Genomic DNA, 16,395 nt, shown 5'->3' on the forward strand with positions numbered 1-16,395 from the left:
CTTGAAGTGCTACTTTGATGTTAGCAGTTCTATGAAATGACAAGACTGCAGTTCAGCTCTGTCACCTGTGAACACAAAGATTTCCACTTGCTGAAATGGACCTTGTGAGGCATTTTCAAGGAGCTTTGGAATTTTTGCACACTTTGGCTGGAATCGTATGGATATATGCACAAAGTCATGAACACGCATTAACAAACACACATGCCACAGATGTGAACTTGTGTGCCTGCACACACGTACCTCAACAAGCGCTAAACAAACAAACAGTTAGCATTCAGAGATCCCCTAAGAAGTGAAAACACATTACCATGCTGAAGCTGACATGCACGGTCCAAGTGAAACAGGAAAAAGGTGTTTTGGTGCCTCTACAAAAACAAGGCTTTAGCAGAAAACTAGCCTTTTCTGGCTACCCCACTGGCAAGGGACATTTACACGAGCTTTAAATGTGCTCAGTGTTCACGAAAAGCCTATACAGAGAGATTTCCATGGGGTCTCCCTTAGCTAAACATGCACTTCAACCTAATTTCCAGGACAACACACCCATACATATCAAAAAATCTATCATATTATTACATTTTCTCCCTAATCGTAATTGCATTTTTTTTTTTAAGTTTCCCTGTAGATTCAACACTTAACAGTTATGGCATTTAATTTTTGTTGGTAGATCTACCAAAAATTTGTGAAGAATTGATTATACTGAATATTACTTGTGTAGATCGCAAAAATTGCTCAAAATGGGAAGATATATAGAAAGTGTCTTATAACTAAATTTACCAAGGTGCTGCTGACTGGTAAACAAACTTTTAATGATTTCACTGTCTTTCTTACTCAAATCTGGAAATGAAGGCATGCATGTATTAATTGACTTTTATTCATTCTCTCTACAGGCCTATACGACAAATGCTTCTATGCCTCCAGTGACCGAGGCTGGCTGCTTGGTATCCAGGCGGTTAGTGAATATGGGAACCGTGAACCACGCTTCTTCTTCTCTCTTAAAACCGACCGTGCCCACAAAGTGACTTCCATCCACTCCAATACTCGTTACATACCCAATCAATGGGCACATGTGGCAATTACATATGACGGCGTGTACATGAAGCTCTTCATCAATGGGGCCCAGGTTGGCGTTAGTCGGGAGCAATCAGGTGACGTCTTCAGTCACTTGACCAAAAAGTGCAAAGTCCTGATGATTGGGGGGAATGCGCTGAATCATAATTACAGGGGGGCAGTGGAGAGGGTGGGTCTATGGCGGCAGGCCCAAGGGCAGAGGCATATTATCAGGGATATGCTGGGCCATGAGGACCCCCAAGATCTACCTCAGCTGGTCATTCGCGAAACCTTCGAGCACCCGGGCCGCAAGTGGTTGACTGTAAAAGATGGTAGCTTTCCACAGCCCGAGCAAGGAGGAGCTGGACGATTTGGGTTTCTAGGTGGTGGCAGTGGTGTTGGAAGTTCTGAGGGATTTTTGGACACAAACCTGGAGCCTCCAACTTGTGGTCAAACTGTCTGTGACAATGTAGAGGTCATTAAAAACTACAACCAGCTTTGGACCTTCCGTCGACCCAAGAAAGTTCGATATCGTGTCATAAATGTTTGGGACGATGCAAGGACAAGACCAACTGTATCAGACCACCAGATCAGCCTGCAGCACCAGCAGCTCAACGATGCCTTTAGCCCCTACAACATCACCTGGGAGCTCAGCATTCACAATGTGACCAATTCATCTCTACGTAACCGTTTGATTCTAGCTAACTGTGATATCAGCAAAGTTGGTAACGATGCATGTGACCCAGAATGCAACCATCCGCTGACTGGGTACGATGCAGGTGACTGCATGTCTGGGCATCGGAGCCGCTGCCCTGAACACAAGCAAGGGAATGATATATGTGACCCTGAATGTAACTGGGAAAACTTCTTCTATGATCTTGGCGACTGCTGTAACCCCAATGTGACGGATGTTACCAAGACATGTTTCAACCGCTCCTCTCCTCACAAGTAAGAAGTCTTTCTTCACATTTTGCATGATACCTTGTTTTTAGTGTATTTACCTTCCTTGGTAGTCATTATTAAGTAACCACCAGATTCTGTGGTTAATTTGATGGGTTTTTTTTTTTCTGACATAATAGAGGAATTTTTGTAAACCAACACCACACAATAGCCTAACGTGCCTCGAGTAAATCAAACTGCAAATCTTTCCATATATGCATCCCCGAAGAACTGTCTTTATGTCTAGTCCTACTGTTTCCTGACCATTTGGGCTGAGGCTGAGTGTAACTTAACTCTCAGCCTGTGTGGCCCGGGAAATCCTCTGGGGGCTGCTAGTCCAATCTAGCCTTGGCCTGGTTCAATCAGTGTTCCACACTTAAGCAGGGCAAAACAAGCGCAACCGGATGACTTTCCTGGTAGCAAATGCGAAGGCCAGACCGCTCATTTTTGTATCCAGTTTTCAACAGCTCTCCCCACCTTTTTCTACTCAGTGTCTCCTATAGCCAGTGGTCTTAATTAAGCCGACTTGATTGGAGAAGGGAGTAGGTTTGGAAAGAGTGACATTCTAAACAGAGTGTAAGGGTAAATTGAGGTCAGAAAGAGAGTCCAGTATGTTTTTTTTTCTTGTAGCAAAGGAAGTCATTTCAAAGACATACCCTTCTCACATGTGTCATGGAGAGGCAGGTATAGGTTCCTAAACATGGGTGCCTGAGAGAATTTTCCAGGAAAAACAGTGAAAAATGTTCCCTTCACTTGCATATAAATGAACCAGTGTTGAGATTTTCCTAGAGGTGTCTACTTGCACTGTATAGGAAGAAAGAGATGATGTGATTTCACGTGGTAACTCCAGAAGAATACAGAGGCATTCATAAATGCAGGCAAATTTTTGTTTTTGTGGTAACTTCATTGTGGTTTGTAGATGATGAGTAAAAGCTGGCAAGGAGAATAAATCTGTGGAATTTGCTGTAATAAGGTTTGTGCCAGACCTCCAATAGCAGGATTGTTTGTTTCTTGGTACACTGAAACTCAACGCAGTAGAGTGAGACATTTTTGTGGACAATACAGGGGGTCTTTATGGGTACGCCAGGAAAAGAGACAACAATGACCGATGTTTGTCAGTGTTTCTTGCCACTGTCATGTGAGGACAAGTGAAAGGGAGAAAAACAAGGAGACGTAGTGTGTGGGATTATTTGGGTCTTTCTGATAGCATGAATCAAGGAGACAAGGCTGTTTTCAATCACTGTTAAGCCAAGAGCGCTGTCTGTTTGGCACTATCCTGTTGTTTAAAATGACCGCTAAATAGCTAAATAATGACATCTAATTAACAACATCAGAGGGAAATGCAGGTGGGTTTGCCTTTGCTTCCATATCTCAATTCCCACCACATCCCCTCTAACTTAGCCATCATTAGAAGCTCATTCATCAAGTGGCAGCTAACTACTTCGTTTAGACATCAGCCACTAGCAAAATGCTTGCCGTGGCATTGTTCGAATCTCCCTGTGGGTCTTTGAAAGATGGGCTCATGAAAGGCAGGATACCAGAAAGAGTGAGAATGAAACACAGAAAACAGACAAGAGAAATCTCGGTCTAAAAAATAGATATAATCTCCCCAAGTGGTTGCTTATTTTGCTTTGATTATGGTATGTCTGGAGAGACTTGCAGAAAGCTGCACTACAAACAGTTTGACATTCCTCCTTAATTATGGAATTCTGGATGAACAATGTACTGCGCAGGGGAACAATGGTTGTGAGGTCCTGCATTTATTTTTGCAGCATTTGCGCCTGTTACCACTTATGTGTAGTGTTTTCAAAAATCTGGCTAACACAGGACACAGGCAGCTCTGTGGTCCTGCAGCAGTCTCTCTTCTGAAAATACCATTGATAATAACCCCCCCATCCCTCCCTCCACATTTGGCTGAAGGAAATATTTTGCATTGTTTTCACAGGCCTTGGTTTTGACACTTCTTATGGTTTTGGTGGTATTTGATGTTATCTGACAGCATTATTTTAAGACAGAACGTTCTTATGTCTGGAGCTTGGGATGGCTGAAATCATGTCTGTAATTTATACGATGAGAGTTTATCATCATGTGTGCAGAAGGGATGAAAAACAAATGGCGCATTGAATAAGTTGTTTGAGAAGCTGATCCATGTGTTTGACTGTCCATGAAGGATCAATGTAATTTCTGAGCAACTGGATACAAGATCAATCCCATAATATAGGAACTCGCTCCAAGCAGGAGATTGGAATTAAAATGCTTAGAAAATTCTCCCCCCAAGCTAAAGGAAGATAGATAAACAAACTTTGCCTGGTAGATATTGGAACCATTTCAGCCTCAATATGGTTTTGGGAAATGAAGTTCTGGCCTGGCATTGTCAAGGGCTAATAGGTCATCTGTTTTCCCTTGGCCTCTGTCTCTCTTCCCTTCCTGAGTCAATACCTCTCACTGTGACAAGTTAATGGATGGACCACCTTATGTCTTTCATTCACTCCCTCTCCCTGCTGAATTCTAGCTCAGTGCAGGGAACTAATCTCCAGGGCCCTTGACTTGGGTGTTTTACAGTTGGTCGTCTAAACCTTAAGCCCCCGTCCCATAAAATATAATAGAGTGCTTGGGCGTAAATACCAGGACTTTGCACTTCCCCTTTAAAGCCGAAGCACACTTATAAAAACACCTGTTGTCAAGGTTTCACCTGTGCTCTCATGGGGGCTGGTAGAAGTCTGAAGTTTTGTGTAGCTGTTGGAGTGAAGGGAATGTGGGGCATGAGGGGCTTTACTAGGACCACCGCTAGGAATGCAGGGGAGTTGCATCTGGCTATGACAGGATAATATGTAGCCAGATACTGTTGGTGGTCCTTTTCAAAAAATACGACACACCAGGGGATTCAGCTGATATTGCATTGCCAAGGTAATTGTGGTTCAGAAGTCAAAGAGGGTTGCTGATGAAGAGGCTCGCATATTTCTGCCAAAACAGACAGAGTTCAACCCAGTTAAAGGCTTCTGATAGGAACTGGGAAAGTTAAAGAGCATTTGGACCATATGATCATCCATCCCATACACCCCTAGATTTTTTTAAACTCAGCACCGTTCTTATGCACGTCTCTTCCTTGGAAGGGGAAAAAATAATCAGAGGACTAAGCTGGAAGGTTAAAGAGGAGAGTGCAAGTATAGTAATAAAGCCAGAGATGAATGATGGGTTTAGGGGCTGTGGTGTTGACCGACTTGATGACAGGGGAGCTGAGGGCCCCCTCCAATTTCAAAAGTGTTCTTGGCTGTGAGACTGTCATTGCCATGCCAGCTCACCCTGGCTTTCACACTATGTTGCCCTAGACATATGTATACGAGGCAAATTTATGGGCTTATATGAATTATATATGGATGTAAATGGATGAAGTCATGATCCCCCATTTAATATGTATCAGATATAAAAGCATTAACACGACAGTTTGGGCTGCCTCACGGACCCCTGGATCTCTCTGCAACAGATGCCCTGCGGTGATGCTTCATTAGAGTGAAACTCGGTTTTTCTGTACTCACCTCACCTTTCCCTCTTTTCCCTCCCTCAGTCTGTTTTTATCTCTCTTTCTCTGTGTAAGTCTTTGAAAGTTGTTTTCCCAGGACTTGTCTAAAAAGTGGTGTGGTTAAATGCATGGAAAATCCTGTCTTCCCAAGTGGCTCGTCTATGCTGCAAAGAGAAAAAAAAATGGATGATGAGAGGCAAGAGTGGGGGGACAGGGGCTATGTGATGGGGAAATAGTTGAGGGGTGTGAGAGAAAGAACACCGGGGGTGGGGTAGAGCGGGGTAAAGGGTTATTGGCAAGGAGGTTTGAGTAAGATGCGAGTAGACAGATAGAAAGACAGAATGTTTAAAAAGGTCCAATCTGTTCTGACTACAAACACCGTTATGATGAATTCATTGGGTGCAGATTTCCTGTTGTGGCAGCTAACCAAAACCTCTACCAGCTCTTTACCAACATGTTAATAATAGACAGTGTGAAATCAGAAACATGCATGTATGCAAATGAAGACATACAAAGGGCTTTTTTTTCTCTCCATCCCCCACGAATAATTGGACCGAAGCTGTCTGTTTTTGTTCTGGATCCCCCTCACATGCTTCAGGGCCAAGGAGTGTTAGAAAAATTGAACTCAGATTAGTTCAGTTTTGACCCTGCAGTAGGACCGCTGCTCTTATTCATTGCTGACTCAATCGTTTCAGCATCAAACCCCTCTGACCCCTTTCCCCCTCATGCATGTCCAAAAACTCTGGACAAATATTTTCTAAGGAAATAATGAAATTCCTGAAATTATTAGGAAGAGAGACCTTATATCATCTGTTCGCTCTCTCTCTGTGTCTCTCTCCTTAGACCTGGCCTCAGCGAGTGCCCTCCGTTACTCTTGCATAGGCTTGAGGAAAGCATGTACTACACTGAACCCTTTATTCAAAACGTCTGTTTTTGAGGGAACACTGAATCTTCACTAAAGCAGCCCCTTATCTAACTTGCGATTTGAGTCAGAGGCGGAGTTGTCCAACAAAAGTTGTTGGAGATGTTATGAAACATAAAATGTGCATTGGTGGTGACCTTAGTAATGTTGGGATAAATTATCTCACTGGTCAAAATTCTTCCAAACCACTGCCAAACACCAGTGTTACTGACTTTTAAATTGCTTCCTTTAGGCTACATCGAGCCTACACTAGGAGAGAGCTTGGTTTTATACTTTAATAGCTTGCACAGACACTTGCTTTTCAAACACGCAACACAAGAACTATTAACCAAAAAAGGGAGAAAAAAGTGCACATGGGTGCAGCTGGCCACATTTTAAGGGTTGGTTTAATAAATTTTAAAAATGCATGAGTAGATTCTGGAGGTCTAATAATGTACCTCAACTTTTGAGTCTAGACACACATAAAATGTTCTAATGAGCTAAAAATATAATTGGCTTAATAAAAAAACAAAACAGCAATTACAATTTATCTTATGCAATGATCTATAAAGAGAAATTGGCTGAATGCTGAAAACACTGTTGAAACACTCACACAGTCAGTCTTATGGCAACTCAATACACCACAGCTGAAATCAACAACATGTAAAATCTGAGCCTGTCTGCTTTTACATAACCTCAGGCTCATTATTCATAAATTGTGTTCTTCACAAATAAGTTAGATGACAGTAAGAACAGTAGTGAAATTTAACCTGTGTGAACCTATGCTATCAATAAAAACCTCTAACTGTAGCCTGCTCACAAAGAAAATCAAAACAAGTGTGTTTCTCTAGTGGAACGCTACACCACCTTCTAACTTCACAGCATTTCAGAACATAGTGTAAATATACCTTATTTCAAGTAAGCCATTGAGTGGGAGAGTAAATATAAATAGCACACTCCACGATTATGTGCTTTACACACAAAGGTATGAGTCTTTGAAACTATTCCTTTTATCTTTATATTTACCTGAGTTCATTTAAGGAGGGACAAAAGCGATATGAACCTAAAACAAAGAATGACATTTACTCTTACAAAATAAGATAGCACAACATTAAATTGTATGTATGTCTGAAAAACTGGAAGTGGAAATTGAAACAAGAAATTTTGCACATGATCTTTTGGGTTAAATTAATAAAATTCACACTCTGTGATGAGAGCACTGCACCTTTTTCAGTTTTTTCCACATATGTACCATGTGATATAAAACTGTCCCCCAAAAATTACATTCCTATACAACAAAACCACATTTTTCCTAGATTATATTTGTTTGTCAGCCATCACAAATGCTTTCTCATCAGCATATCTTTACCATTTATTGTGCTGCTTTCCAACTGTTTCTCCTTCTCAGGCAGCCATACTAGATGGGGTCGGAGTTGTCACCACGGTGACCTTGAAAATGGAGGAGAGGCTTAAAACATGCGATAGGGTCGTATTTTAATCCAAGCCGGGATGTTTTCCTAAATCTAACCAAATCGTTTTGGTGCATAAACCTAACCAAGCTTCTAACATGTAGTTAACATTGTTGAAGTTTTAACAAAAAGAATGAAACTAAGTTTAAAAATCACGGTCCCATTTGAGTCATTAACCCCAGTCTCCGGAGTGAAAATCCCGTTGTGAAGTTATGCCACTGCCAACCCTCCACAGCTTCCTTTCTTTGTGGCTCTTTAAAAGTACAAACGTTTCTTTTTCATCATACTGTTACCTTACCAGTAGAAAATGTGGATACATTTACATGATTCATCTCCATTAATTGCTTTCCACCATTTATATTTAGGTCTGAGCAACCTGCCTTACCTGAACCCTTTCTTCCAGGTCACCACATGGAAACACAAGTCTATTTATTCCATTATTAAACACTCACTTAGGTATGTGTAGATGATAAGACATGGACTGCCATTCACAAAACTCCGCCAGCAGCATGAAGTTTATTTGTTCCATTGAGAGATCAAAGTGCATTATTCCACATTTGGCTGTACTGCTGCACTGGAGAAAACTCTCCCTGTATAGTGTCAGTTGCTGTAAAGGCATGTTATTTTAGCCTCACTGCACTTAATCTTCTGAGGACGTGCAAGATATGAATACAAAATATAAGGCGGGCAAGTGGGTCACACAAACTAGGTCAAAACATCCGAAGAAGATCTAATTTGCGATAGTAAAGGCCGATGTCATGTTTTGTTTCTGATAAACTCCTGTTTCTGTATCCATCGAGTATCTATTTCCAAAGACTTATAAAGCCAAAGGAAAAGAATAAACTATCATTTCAGCATATGCAACAGATTACCGACTCTTCCAAGAGATGACAGAGCAGAGCTTGCTGATGCTGTTTGCCAGGACCACCAGCCAGGCTCAAACAGAGAAAAGTGTGTTTGATGTGTTCATAAAATGAATGACAGTTTCACTGCTGGAAAGATATCTCGTTGTGTTGAGTGACTGCAGTCATTAGTACTGCCGTTAGTACTCCCAGGGTCCGAGACAAAACAGTATATCATGGATAGGAAGACACCAGAATACCTGAACGATTAATTGAAGTCTCAGGCTGACTTGAATGAGTCAGGCCCATGAGGTGCTTTCAGGAAATAAATGCTAAACACATTTGGCCGTAGATGCAAAAAGAGATGTTTTGCTACAGGGACTCATACAATATGTTTATATTAACTCTCCCTAATATATGGGATGATACATTATTCAATATATTTAAGGCTAGTGAGAACCTTTGAAATATGTAATATCAAATACCTTGTGTGTATAAGACACACTTCATTCAAAAAACATTTTAAAAAGTGTTGTTTTTTCTTCCAAGAACATGGAAAAACATTATATGACAATATTAGAGTGCCCAAAAATATTAGATTATATTTGCTCTCAGTGGTAAAGTTGATTTACTCCCACCAGCATGTGTTTGGTGCATGTGACTCACTATGACACCTTTCATTGTATGTTTGCTGGTTATTGCTAAATTCGCTGTCTTCCAACATAAAACATCCTACATCATCATGCACACAAAAACATTGTTGCTTGGCTTTTTAGCAGAAAATTCAATTCAACTTCAAACAGCGTTAAGTGGCCATTGTTGCATATTTAGGGTTCTTGTACTGTTTATTGCACTTCCTAGACAACGAAATCAACACGGTCTTTAATCTGCCTTCTATTACACAAGTGTAAGTGAGCCTGAACTCCACTAACACTCAATGGAATGAGAAGAAATTATGTGATTGATTCAAATTGATACCAGCTTGATAAACGCCCATTAAAAAGTGAGCAAAATTAACAGAAAATGACTTAAAAGAAAGTAAAACATTATTATGTTATTATGTAAGTAGTTGGAATTGTCAAACTACAAGATAGTTTGTAGTCAAGTCAGCCTTTATTCTGCTCACAGAAATGAAAACATTCTTCAGACACTTTTAACCAGAGCGAGGAGAGAAGTCTTTATTAATTTGAAAATGCTGCTTAAAGCACCAAACTGGTTTCAACATCGCAGGGTCATTCATTCTTCTTGAAATTTCATTCTTTTTGTTTAAATGCCATTGCAATTGCCTGTACACTTTAAAGAAATATTTCAATTCAACAGGGACCTAATTCTGAGCTCTGTTTTCCTGAATGATAACACAACATGAGCTCTTTTTGGCCAGGAACACTGCTTTGTTATTTAAAAAACTTTGCCTCGCTGAATTGTGAATTCACTCGGAAGAGACTATCTTCATTACAAAAGTATTACCTTAATGTGAAATACTCATTTTCTCTTGTTGTTTTATTTTCCAGAGCCTATTTGGATGTGAAAGAGCTCAAAGAGGTTCTGCATTTGGATGGCTCGACTCACCTGAATGTCTTCTTTGCCAATTCTTCTGATGAAGATCTGGCGGGGGTTGCCACTTGGCCCTGGGACAAAGAGGCCCTCACACATTTGGGTAGAAGAAAAAAGCACATACATACATGCATACATGCGTGCACACTCACATGCACGCACTTAAGTACATGCACACATCCTGGCTTTGGCAGCCAGGATTGTTGATTTTGAGTAATTACACTTCCAACCCCAAGCAGTTTCTGTCTTCATAACAGCTCTAGCAGGGAAGAAGCATTGAAGGAATCTTCCTCCAGTTCCACAATTACTTTACACTACATTAGGAGCAGGCATTGGGGTTTTGTTGAACATTCACTTGAGTGTTTCCATCAGGTATATGAGTGACTTCCTTGTCTGTATTTTTTCAGGTGGAATTGTGCTAAATCCCTCTTTCTATGGTACATTTGGTCACACTGACACAATGGTCCATGAGATTGGCCACAGCCTCGGCCTTTACCACGTCTTTCGAGGTATATCGGAGATTGAATCGTGTAATGATGCGTGCTTGGAAACTGAGCCCTCAATGGAGACCGGAGATCTGTGCGCGGACACCAACCCCACTCCCAAATACAAAGGCTGCAACGATCCCGAGCCAGGCAATGAAACCTGTGGCTGTCGGCATTTCACACACACGCCGTTTAACAACTACATGAGTTATGCAGGTAAGATGGGGCTTCCATGTGTGTTTTGCTTCTTTACCTGGGTGATACTGTGCAGCCATACCTCTCACATGCAAAAACTGACACACAGAGATCCCCATTTAGGAATGTGTTGAGTCTGTGTTCATACTGAGACAGGTGTGGAATTTTGCAGGGAAAAAGCATTGGAAAACACACCAAAATCTGAAGTCAGATATTTCTGTTGAGCTATTTTAATGAAAAAAAAACTTGATAAATATTTATAGGTGGCTTGTTTTGTTTTAATCCTTTCTTTCTTTTCCTGATCACCGATGAATCCAAAATCTTCTCCTCACTCTGTCCGATGACCTTTTTTTTTTTTTTAACCTGCAGATGATGCATGCACAGACTCTTTCACACTGAACCAGGTGGCTAGGATGCACTGCTACCTGGACCTCGTCTACCAGACCTGGCAACCTGCCTCCAAACCTCCTCCAGTGCCGATGTCACCCCAAGTGGTCGAGCAGCACCACAACTCCATCACCCTGGAATGGTTTCCACCGATTTCTGGACACTTTTATGACAGGTGAAATGAACTATAAATCGGCTACCAATCAGATGCTTGCTTTTGATAAGCTGATAAAGATTAAATGCATGACGGGTTATTGAGCAACTTAATATGTCGATGCTGAATTTAACTTGAAATGAGTTCTTAATAGAGTGAAATAGCTAAATGTAAATGAGTATGTCGAAAGCAGCATCTGAAACCTTTATTAAATCTGTCTTTACTATGTACTGTATATATTTGGTCTGTATCTAAGTTGTTTGCTGTGCCTGCCTGTTGGTTTCCTAGAGAAGTGGGATCAGTGTGTGATAAATGCACTGAGGGGAGAGTTCTACTGCAGTACGCCTCCAACTCTTCTTCTCCACGACCGTGTGCTCCTTCTGGACACTGGTCTCCACGAGAGGCTGAAGGTACAGTGTAATACTTGATACTTTAGTTGTTCGGTTTAATTGCATTGCATACTGCCAGTCAAGGATAGTGCAAGTTGAACGCTTATTCATACTGTGCTCAGCTATACTTTCCTACTGAATGTCAGTCTATATTTGCTCTCTTGATTACAATGAGTCCTTTCAACTAAAAACAAATGTTATATAAAAACAAAACCACATTTACACTGTACGGTATGACAACTTGATCTGAGTTTTGACTTTTGTTGGTTTTCTGAGTCAATACTCCACCATGCGAAAAATGCGGTGACTGACTCAACCCCAAAACATGCAAATGACTCATTGGATTCATGACATTTGGACCGTGGGACAATTTGGAAGGATCAAAGAGGTCGCTTCCCAATGGATGGTGCAGTATGGTGCCATGATTCTCAGATGAGGGCTCAGGCCCGAAATCAAGGTTAAAGATCATGTCTTAGCTGTAATTCCCCATTTTTAAAATATAGATAACGGGGGTTTTATTACAACAAATGCTAAAATTAGCCACATTTTGGGGAAAAAAGGTAGTTTTCTCTTCCTTCTCTGATCTTGCCCTTGCTAGTGCAACCATATAAGGTCATCAACATTGTATTAAAGATGTTAAAGCTCTGTTAATCAAATGCAGTTACACTACAGATACAATGAAACCATTCCTTGCAGAGTTGCGTTCAGATAAATATCTCTGGTGGGGCAGTGTTTCCCACTGTTCAGATCTGTTTAGCTCCTGTATTGAGGGCATTTTCTTGTATGCAAATTAGGACTATATGTCTGCATTGGCTACCACTGGCAAAATGAAAGCAGCAGATGCTCTCTTTAAATAGGTAGGATAGGTGTTAGCTGTGTTACCAAGCAGGATTATTGCTTGAAGTGCAAGTCCCATTACTAGCTGTTGGTAACCTTAATGCTGGCGAATAAGTTCAGCCCTGTCTGTTGACAATGTGTGTGGTAAAGTTAATCAGCCCCAAAAGCTCAGTTTTACATTCAGGAGATAATTTGAAAGCCTATGTCAATGCATAAAAAATTCTTACAAAATAGAGGGTGACTCCTCATGTCTCCACTGTAGGAGCGGAAAAGAGTATATAGTGCCAATGTTAGCAGTTGGAGAAACGGCTACAACAAATAGGAAAGAGACTGAAATGCCATTCAAAGGAGAAAGCAATACTTTGAATTCCCTGCTGGTCATGCATCATTTCACTGGATTCTAGTAAACTTACGCATAATAAGCCACAGTCAACCTTCAGAATCCATAACTCAAACATGGAGGCTTCATGTCACTGTAAGGTCATATAGCTTGTGCTACCAAGGTCTATTATCCATCCATTATTCCACCTTTAAATTTAAGAGGTTGACAGGGCTTTCAGTGTTTTGGCCCTTATGCTGTGAAGCCATCTTTCTCCATATATCAGAGCAACTAAATCTGTCAACAACTCCAAGCTGCATTAAAATTAATTTAGTTGGTCCTTTATTTGCTTGGGAATGTGGTATTGACATGGTACCCTTGTATCTACCACTATTTATTTAGTTGGTTGTGCAATTGAATATATGTATATATATCTGTAGTTTCTGTCAGATGGAGCATGTTAAATACTGAATGTATGTCAAAAGAAATCAGAACCAATTTTTTGATATTTCTGCCCTAGAATCCCTATTTGAACAAATAAGTACTGTTACCACTGCTACCACTGTGTATAGCATGGGTAATTGCAGCAATACAATGAAAACGTTGAGCTGAGTTAGTCAAATATGAGCTGAGTTTTAATACCACTATACATAACCACAGGAATGCCCAGTTTCACACAAATACCATCTGGCATAACAAAATAAAAATACATAAACTGTGTTAACGGTATTAGCATCTGTCTGTATACAGTGTGTGCCATTTCCTACTAACATCCAAGAACAAGTGTGACACATACTGTGAGTAATGATGTTTTCTGCAATATTGTTGACTCCTACTACATATTTCTATATTTGTAATGTGGCTCAATAGTAATGGCTCCCTAGCTAGTTGATATCTCTGTTAACTGGGGATGTACACCAGTGAGTCACAACATTAAAACCATCTGCCCAAAAATGTGTAGGTCCCCTTTGTGCCTCAAAAATAGCTCATCGGTTTAATGGACATGCAACCTCTTGGGGGTCATGTGGTGTTTGGCAGCAGATCCTTTGGTGCTGTGGCTTAGGGCCTCCGTTCATCGGGCTTGATCCCACAGATGCTTGATCGAAATGGAATCTGGTCTGGGTCTGGAGGCCAGGTCAATGCCTTTGGCTATTTGTTGTGTTCGTCAAGCCATCCATGTGCAGTTTTGGTAGTGTGGTGGGGAACATTGTCCTGCTTATGGGGAGTGCCATTGCTGTAGGGGTGTGCGCTTATGCAACAATGTTTGGTTGGATGTAAATGTCAAAGTAGCATCCACATGAATGTCAGGTTTCAAGGTTTCCCAGCAGAACATTGTATTGTGATAAAATGATCAACACTATATACTACTTCCTCAGTCATTGATTTTAGTGGTTTGACTGATCCATGTATATTTCCTGTCCTGTGGGAATAGACTTCCAGCATGTTTTGGAGCATCAGTGGGTGTGTCGGGACTTTTTTGCCCTTAATTTGGCAGCATAATAAGAAGTCATCAAAAATCAATTGATGTGCCAAACCTGCATATATGACTGAAATTGGATGGATACAGTTTGTGCTTATATATGCAAATCACTGATAGGATATTACCCAGTGAACATAAATATAAAACAAGTAGGAAATAAAAACAATGTTTTACACCCAATAATAACCAAAACACTACTACTAATATGGAAAACAGTTGCAATTTATAGCACTGCTTCTTTGTCTCTGATTGTATTCCAGTGTCTCAGTGTCTGCCTTTGTGTGTGTGTCTATGTTTGGATGCTCTATAGGTCCTGAAGTCACTGGAGCTTGCCTTTGCACTGACTATAGTGTGTGTACCAGAGGCAAGTCTGGACTTGTCTAATATCCTGTGTGTGTAAACTGTACTCTATTTTCCCTCTTGGAATGGCTCCCTGTTTGTGGCAGCTCCTCATTCTCTGTTAACTCTGCGTGGGCCAGCTTCTCACTGGATACACTGGATATGACAGCTGCTGTTCTACTGCGATGGTTCATACGTGTCCAACTTCCATTAGACATTCTGGCAAACTGCTGACTCTAAGATACTGCTTACTGAAGTATTGGGATATTAGCTATTGGCGTGATTTTCTTATACTGAATAAAAGATCATTTAAGCATAGGCAATGCAGATATGCCTTGCATGTGTGTCCACATGCCTTCATGCATGCAGGGCACCTGTTATCTTAGGACTGTCTCTCCACACTACCTGACTGCGAAACACTAGTGTGGTTGCAGAGAGCTGGAGTACCTCTGATTAATCTTTACTACTCTATGCCCTGGAGAAATATGGCTTGAGTAAAAAAAAAAAAGCAATAATGAAACAAAGGGTATAACACACATAGATATGGATTATGGGAGGGGGTAGGAGAGACTGGGTGGGGTCGAAACCACTCAAGATAGTCAAGAGAATTGCATGTAGTTAGTGACATTAACAAGGGAGGATCCTGGATTGATTGAAAACAGCAGTGTGCATGGATGGAAGGGAAAAGATCCAGGATGTATATGTCTCATGCATGTAGAGGTGGTTTTACAAAGCAGTGATTCTCATGTGCATTGTGCAATCTGGGGCACAAACACAATGTTATCTTGCCTGTAAATATCTGCAGATTTACTCATAAGCAAACATGGGAGTCTCTGTCTGTATAGGTGCAAGATATTAGAAGCCTCAGTACAAGAAATATTGTGTCAAGCCTTGCTCATGTGAAGCCATGGAAGGTCTGTCTGCCTGGCATAATTTGAGAACAAACTGCTAATTTTACATCATGTTCCAGGTCCCTGATCCAAACAAGAATGCCCACCCAAAAAGAACAAAAAACACACACTTTGTTCTTAACTGTTACATAATGTGTGAAACAAAATTTAAACTGAGCGAATCTTAGTGAGCTTTAGTGGTCAACCAAAACCCTTTTCACTGCAGTGAAGATGCCAAAGTTAATTCAATGTTTTTAACAGTCATAATGACATTTATTTGACTCTTTCATTTTGCTCCTAGCAGTTAATTTGTACTTACATAATCCAGTATCTAATATTTTGGCAATTGCACACTCTCAGTCCTCTAATTTTGGACAAGCAGTATGGGACAAAAAAAAAGGAATGAAGAGAGCAGTGTTGTTGATGTTGGTCATATTTCTTGACACTTTGATGGCATCAGTGAGTTTAATTTATCACTCACCCTCTTTCATTGCGGTCACACAATTGGCAATATTGAACACAAATGCAAAACAAGTGATTAAAGGATGAGATGTCATCCTTCCTGCCAAGATCAAGCAAAGTACAGTGGCCACGTTTGGCAAAGTCACCAATCAATGGCTGAAAATTTATTTCGCTATAATATTTTCA

The 16,395-nt window shown here is 40.7% G+C and overlaps 1 protein-coding gene across 2 annotated transcripts in view; it reads left to right on the forward strand.

The window, feature by feature from the left end:
* The window catches only part of pappaa (pregnancy-associated plasma protein A, pappalysin 1a), a 95,989-nt gene that overhangs the window by 6,349 nt on the left and 73,245 nt on the right, over nt 1-16,395 (forward strand). For both annotated transcript variants that reach the window (XM_035955855.2, XM_023287300.3), the window contains exons 2-6: nt 888-1,995; nt 10,230-10,375; nt 10,680-10,973; nt 11,322-11,514; nt 11,782-11,903. In XM_035955855.2, the coding sequence (XP_035811748.2) occupies nt 888-1,995; nt 10,230-10,375; nt 10,680-10,973; nt 11,322-11,514; nt 11,782-11,903 (1,863 nt within the window). The remainder of the gene's footprint in view (nt 1-887; nt 1,996-10,229; nt 10,376-10,679; nt 10,974-11,321; nt 11,515-11,781; nt 11,904-16,395) is intronic.

The sequence above is a fragment of the Amphiprion ocellaris genome, chromosome 17 (assembly GCF_022539595.1).
Source record: "Amphiprion ocellaris isolate individual 3 ecotype Okinawa chromosome 17, ASM2253959v1, whole genome shotgun sequence".
NCBI classification, from domain to species: Eukaryota; Metazoa; Chordata; class Actinopteri; family Pomacentridae; genus Amphiprion; species Amphiprion ocellaris.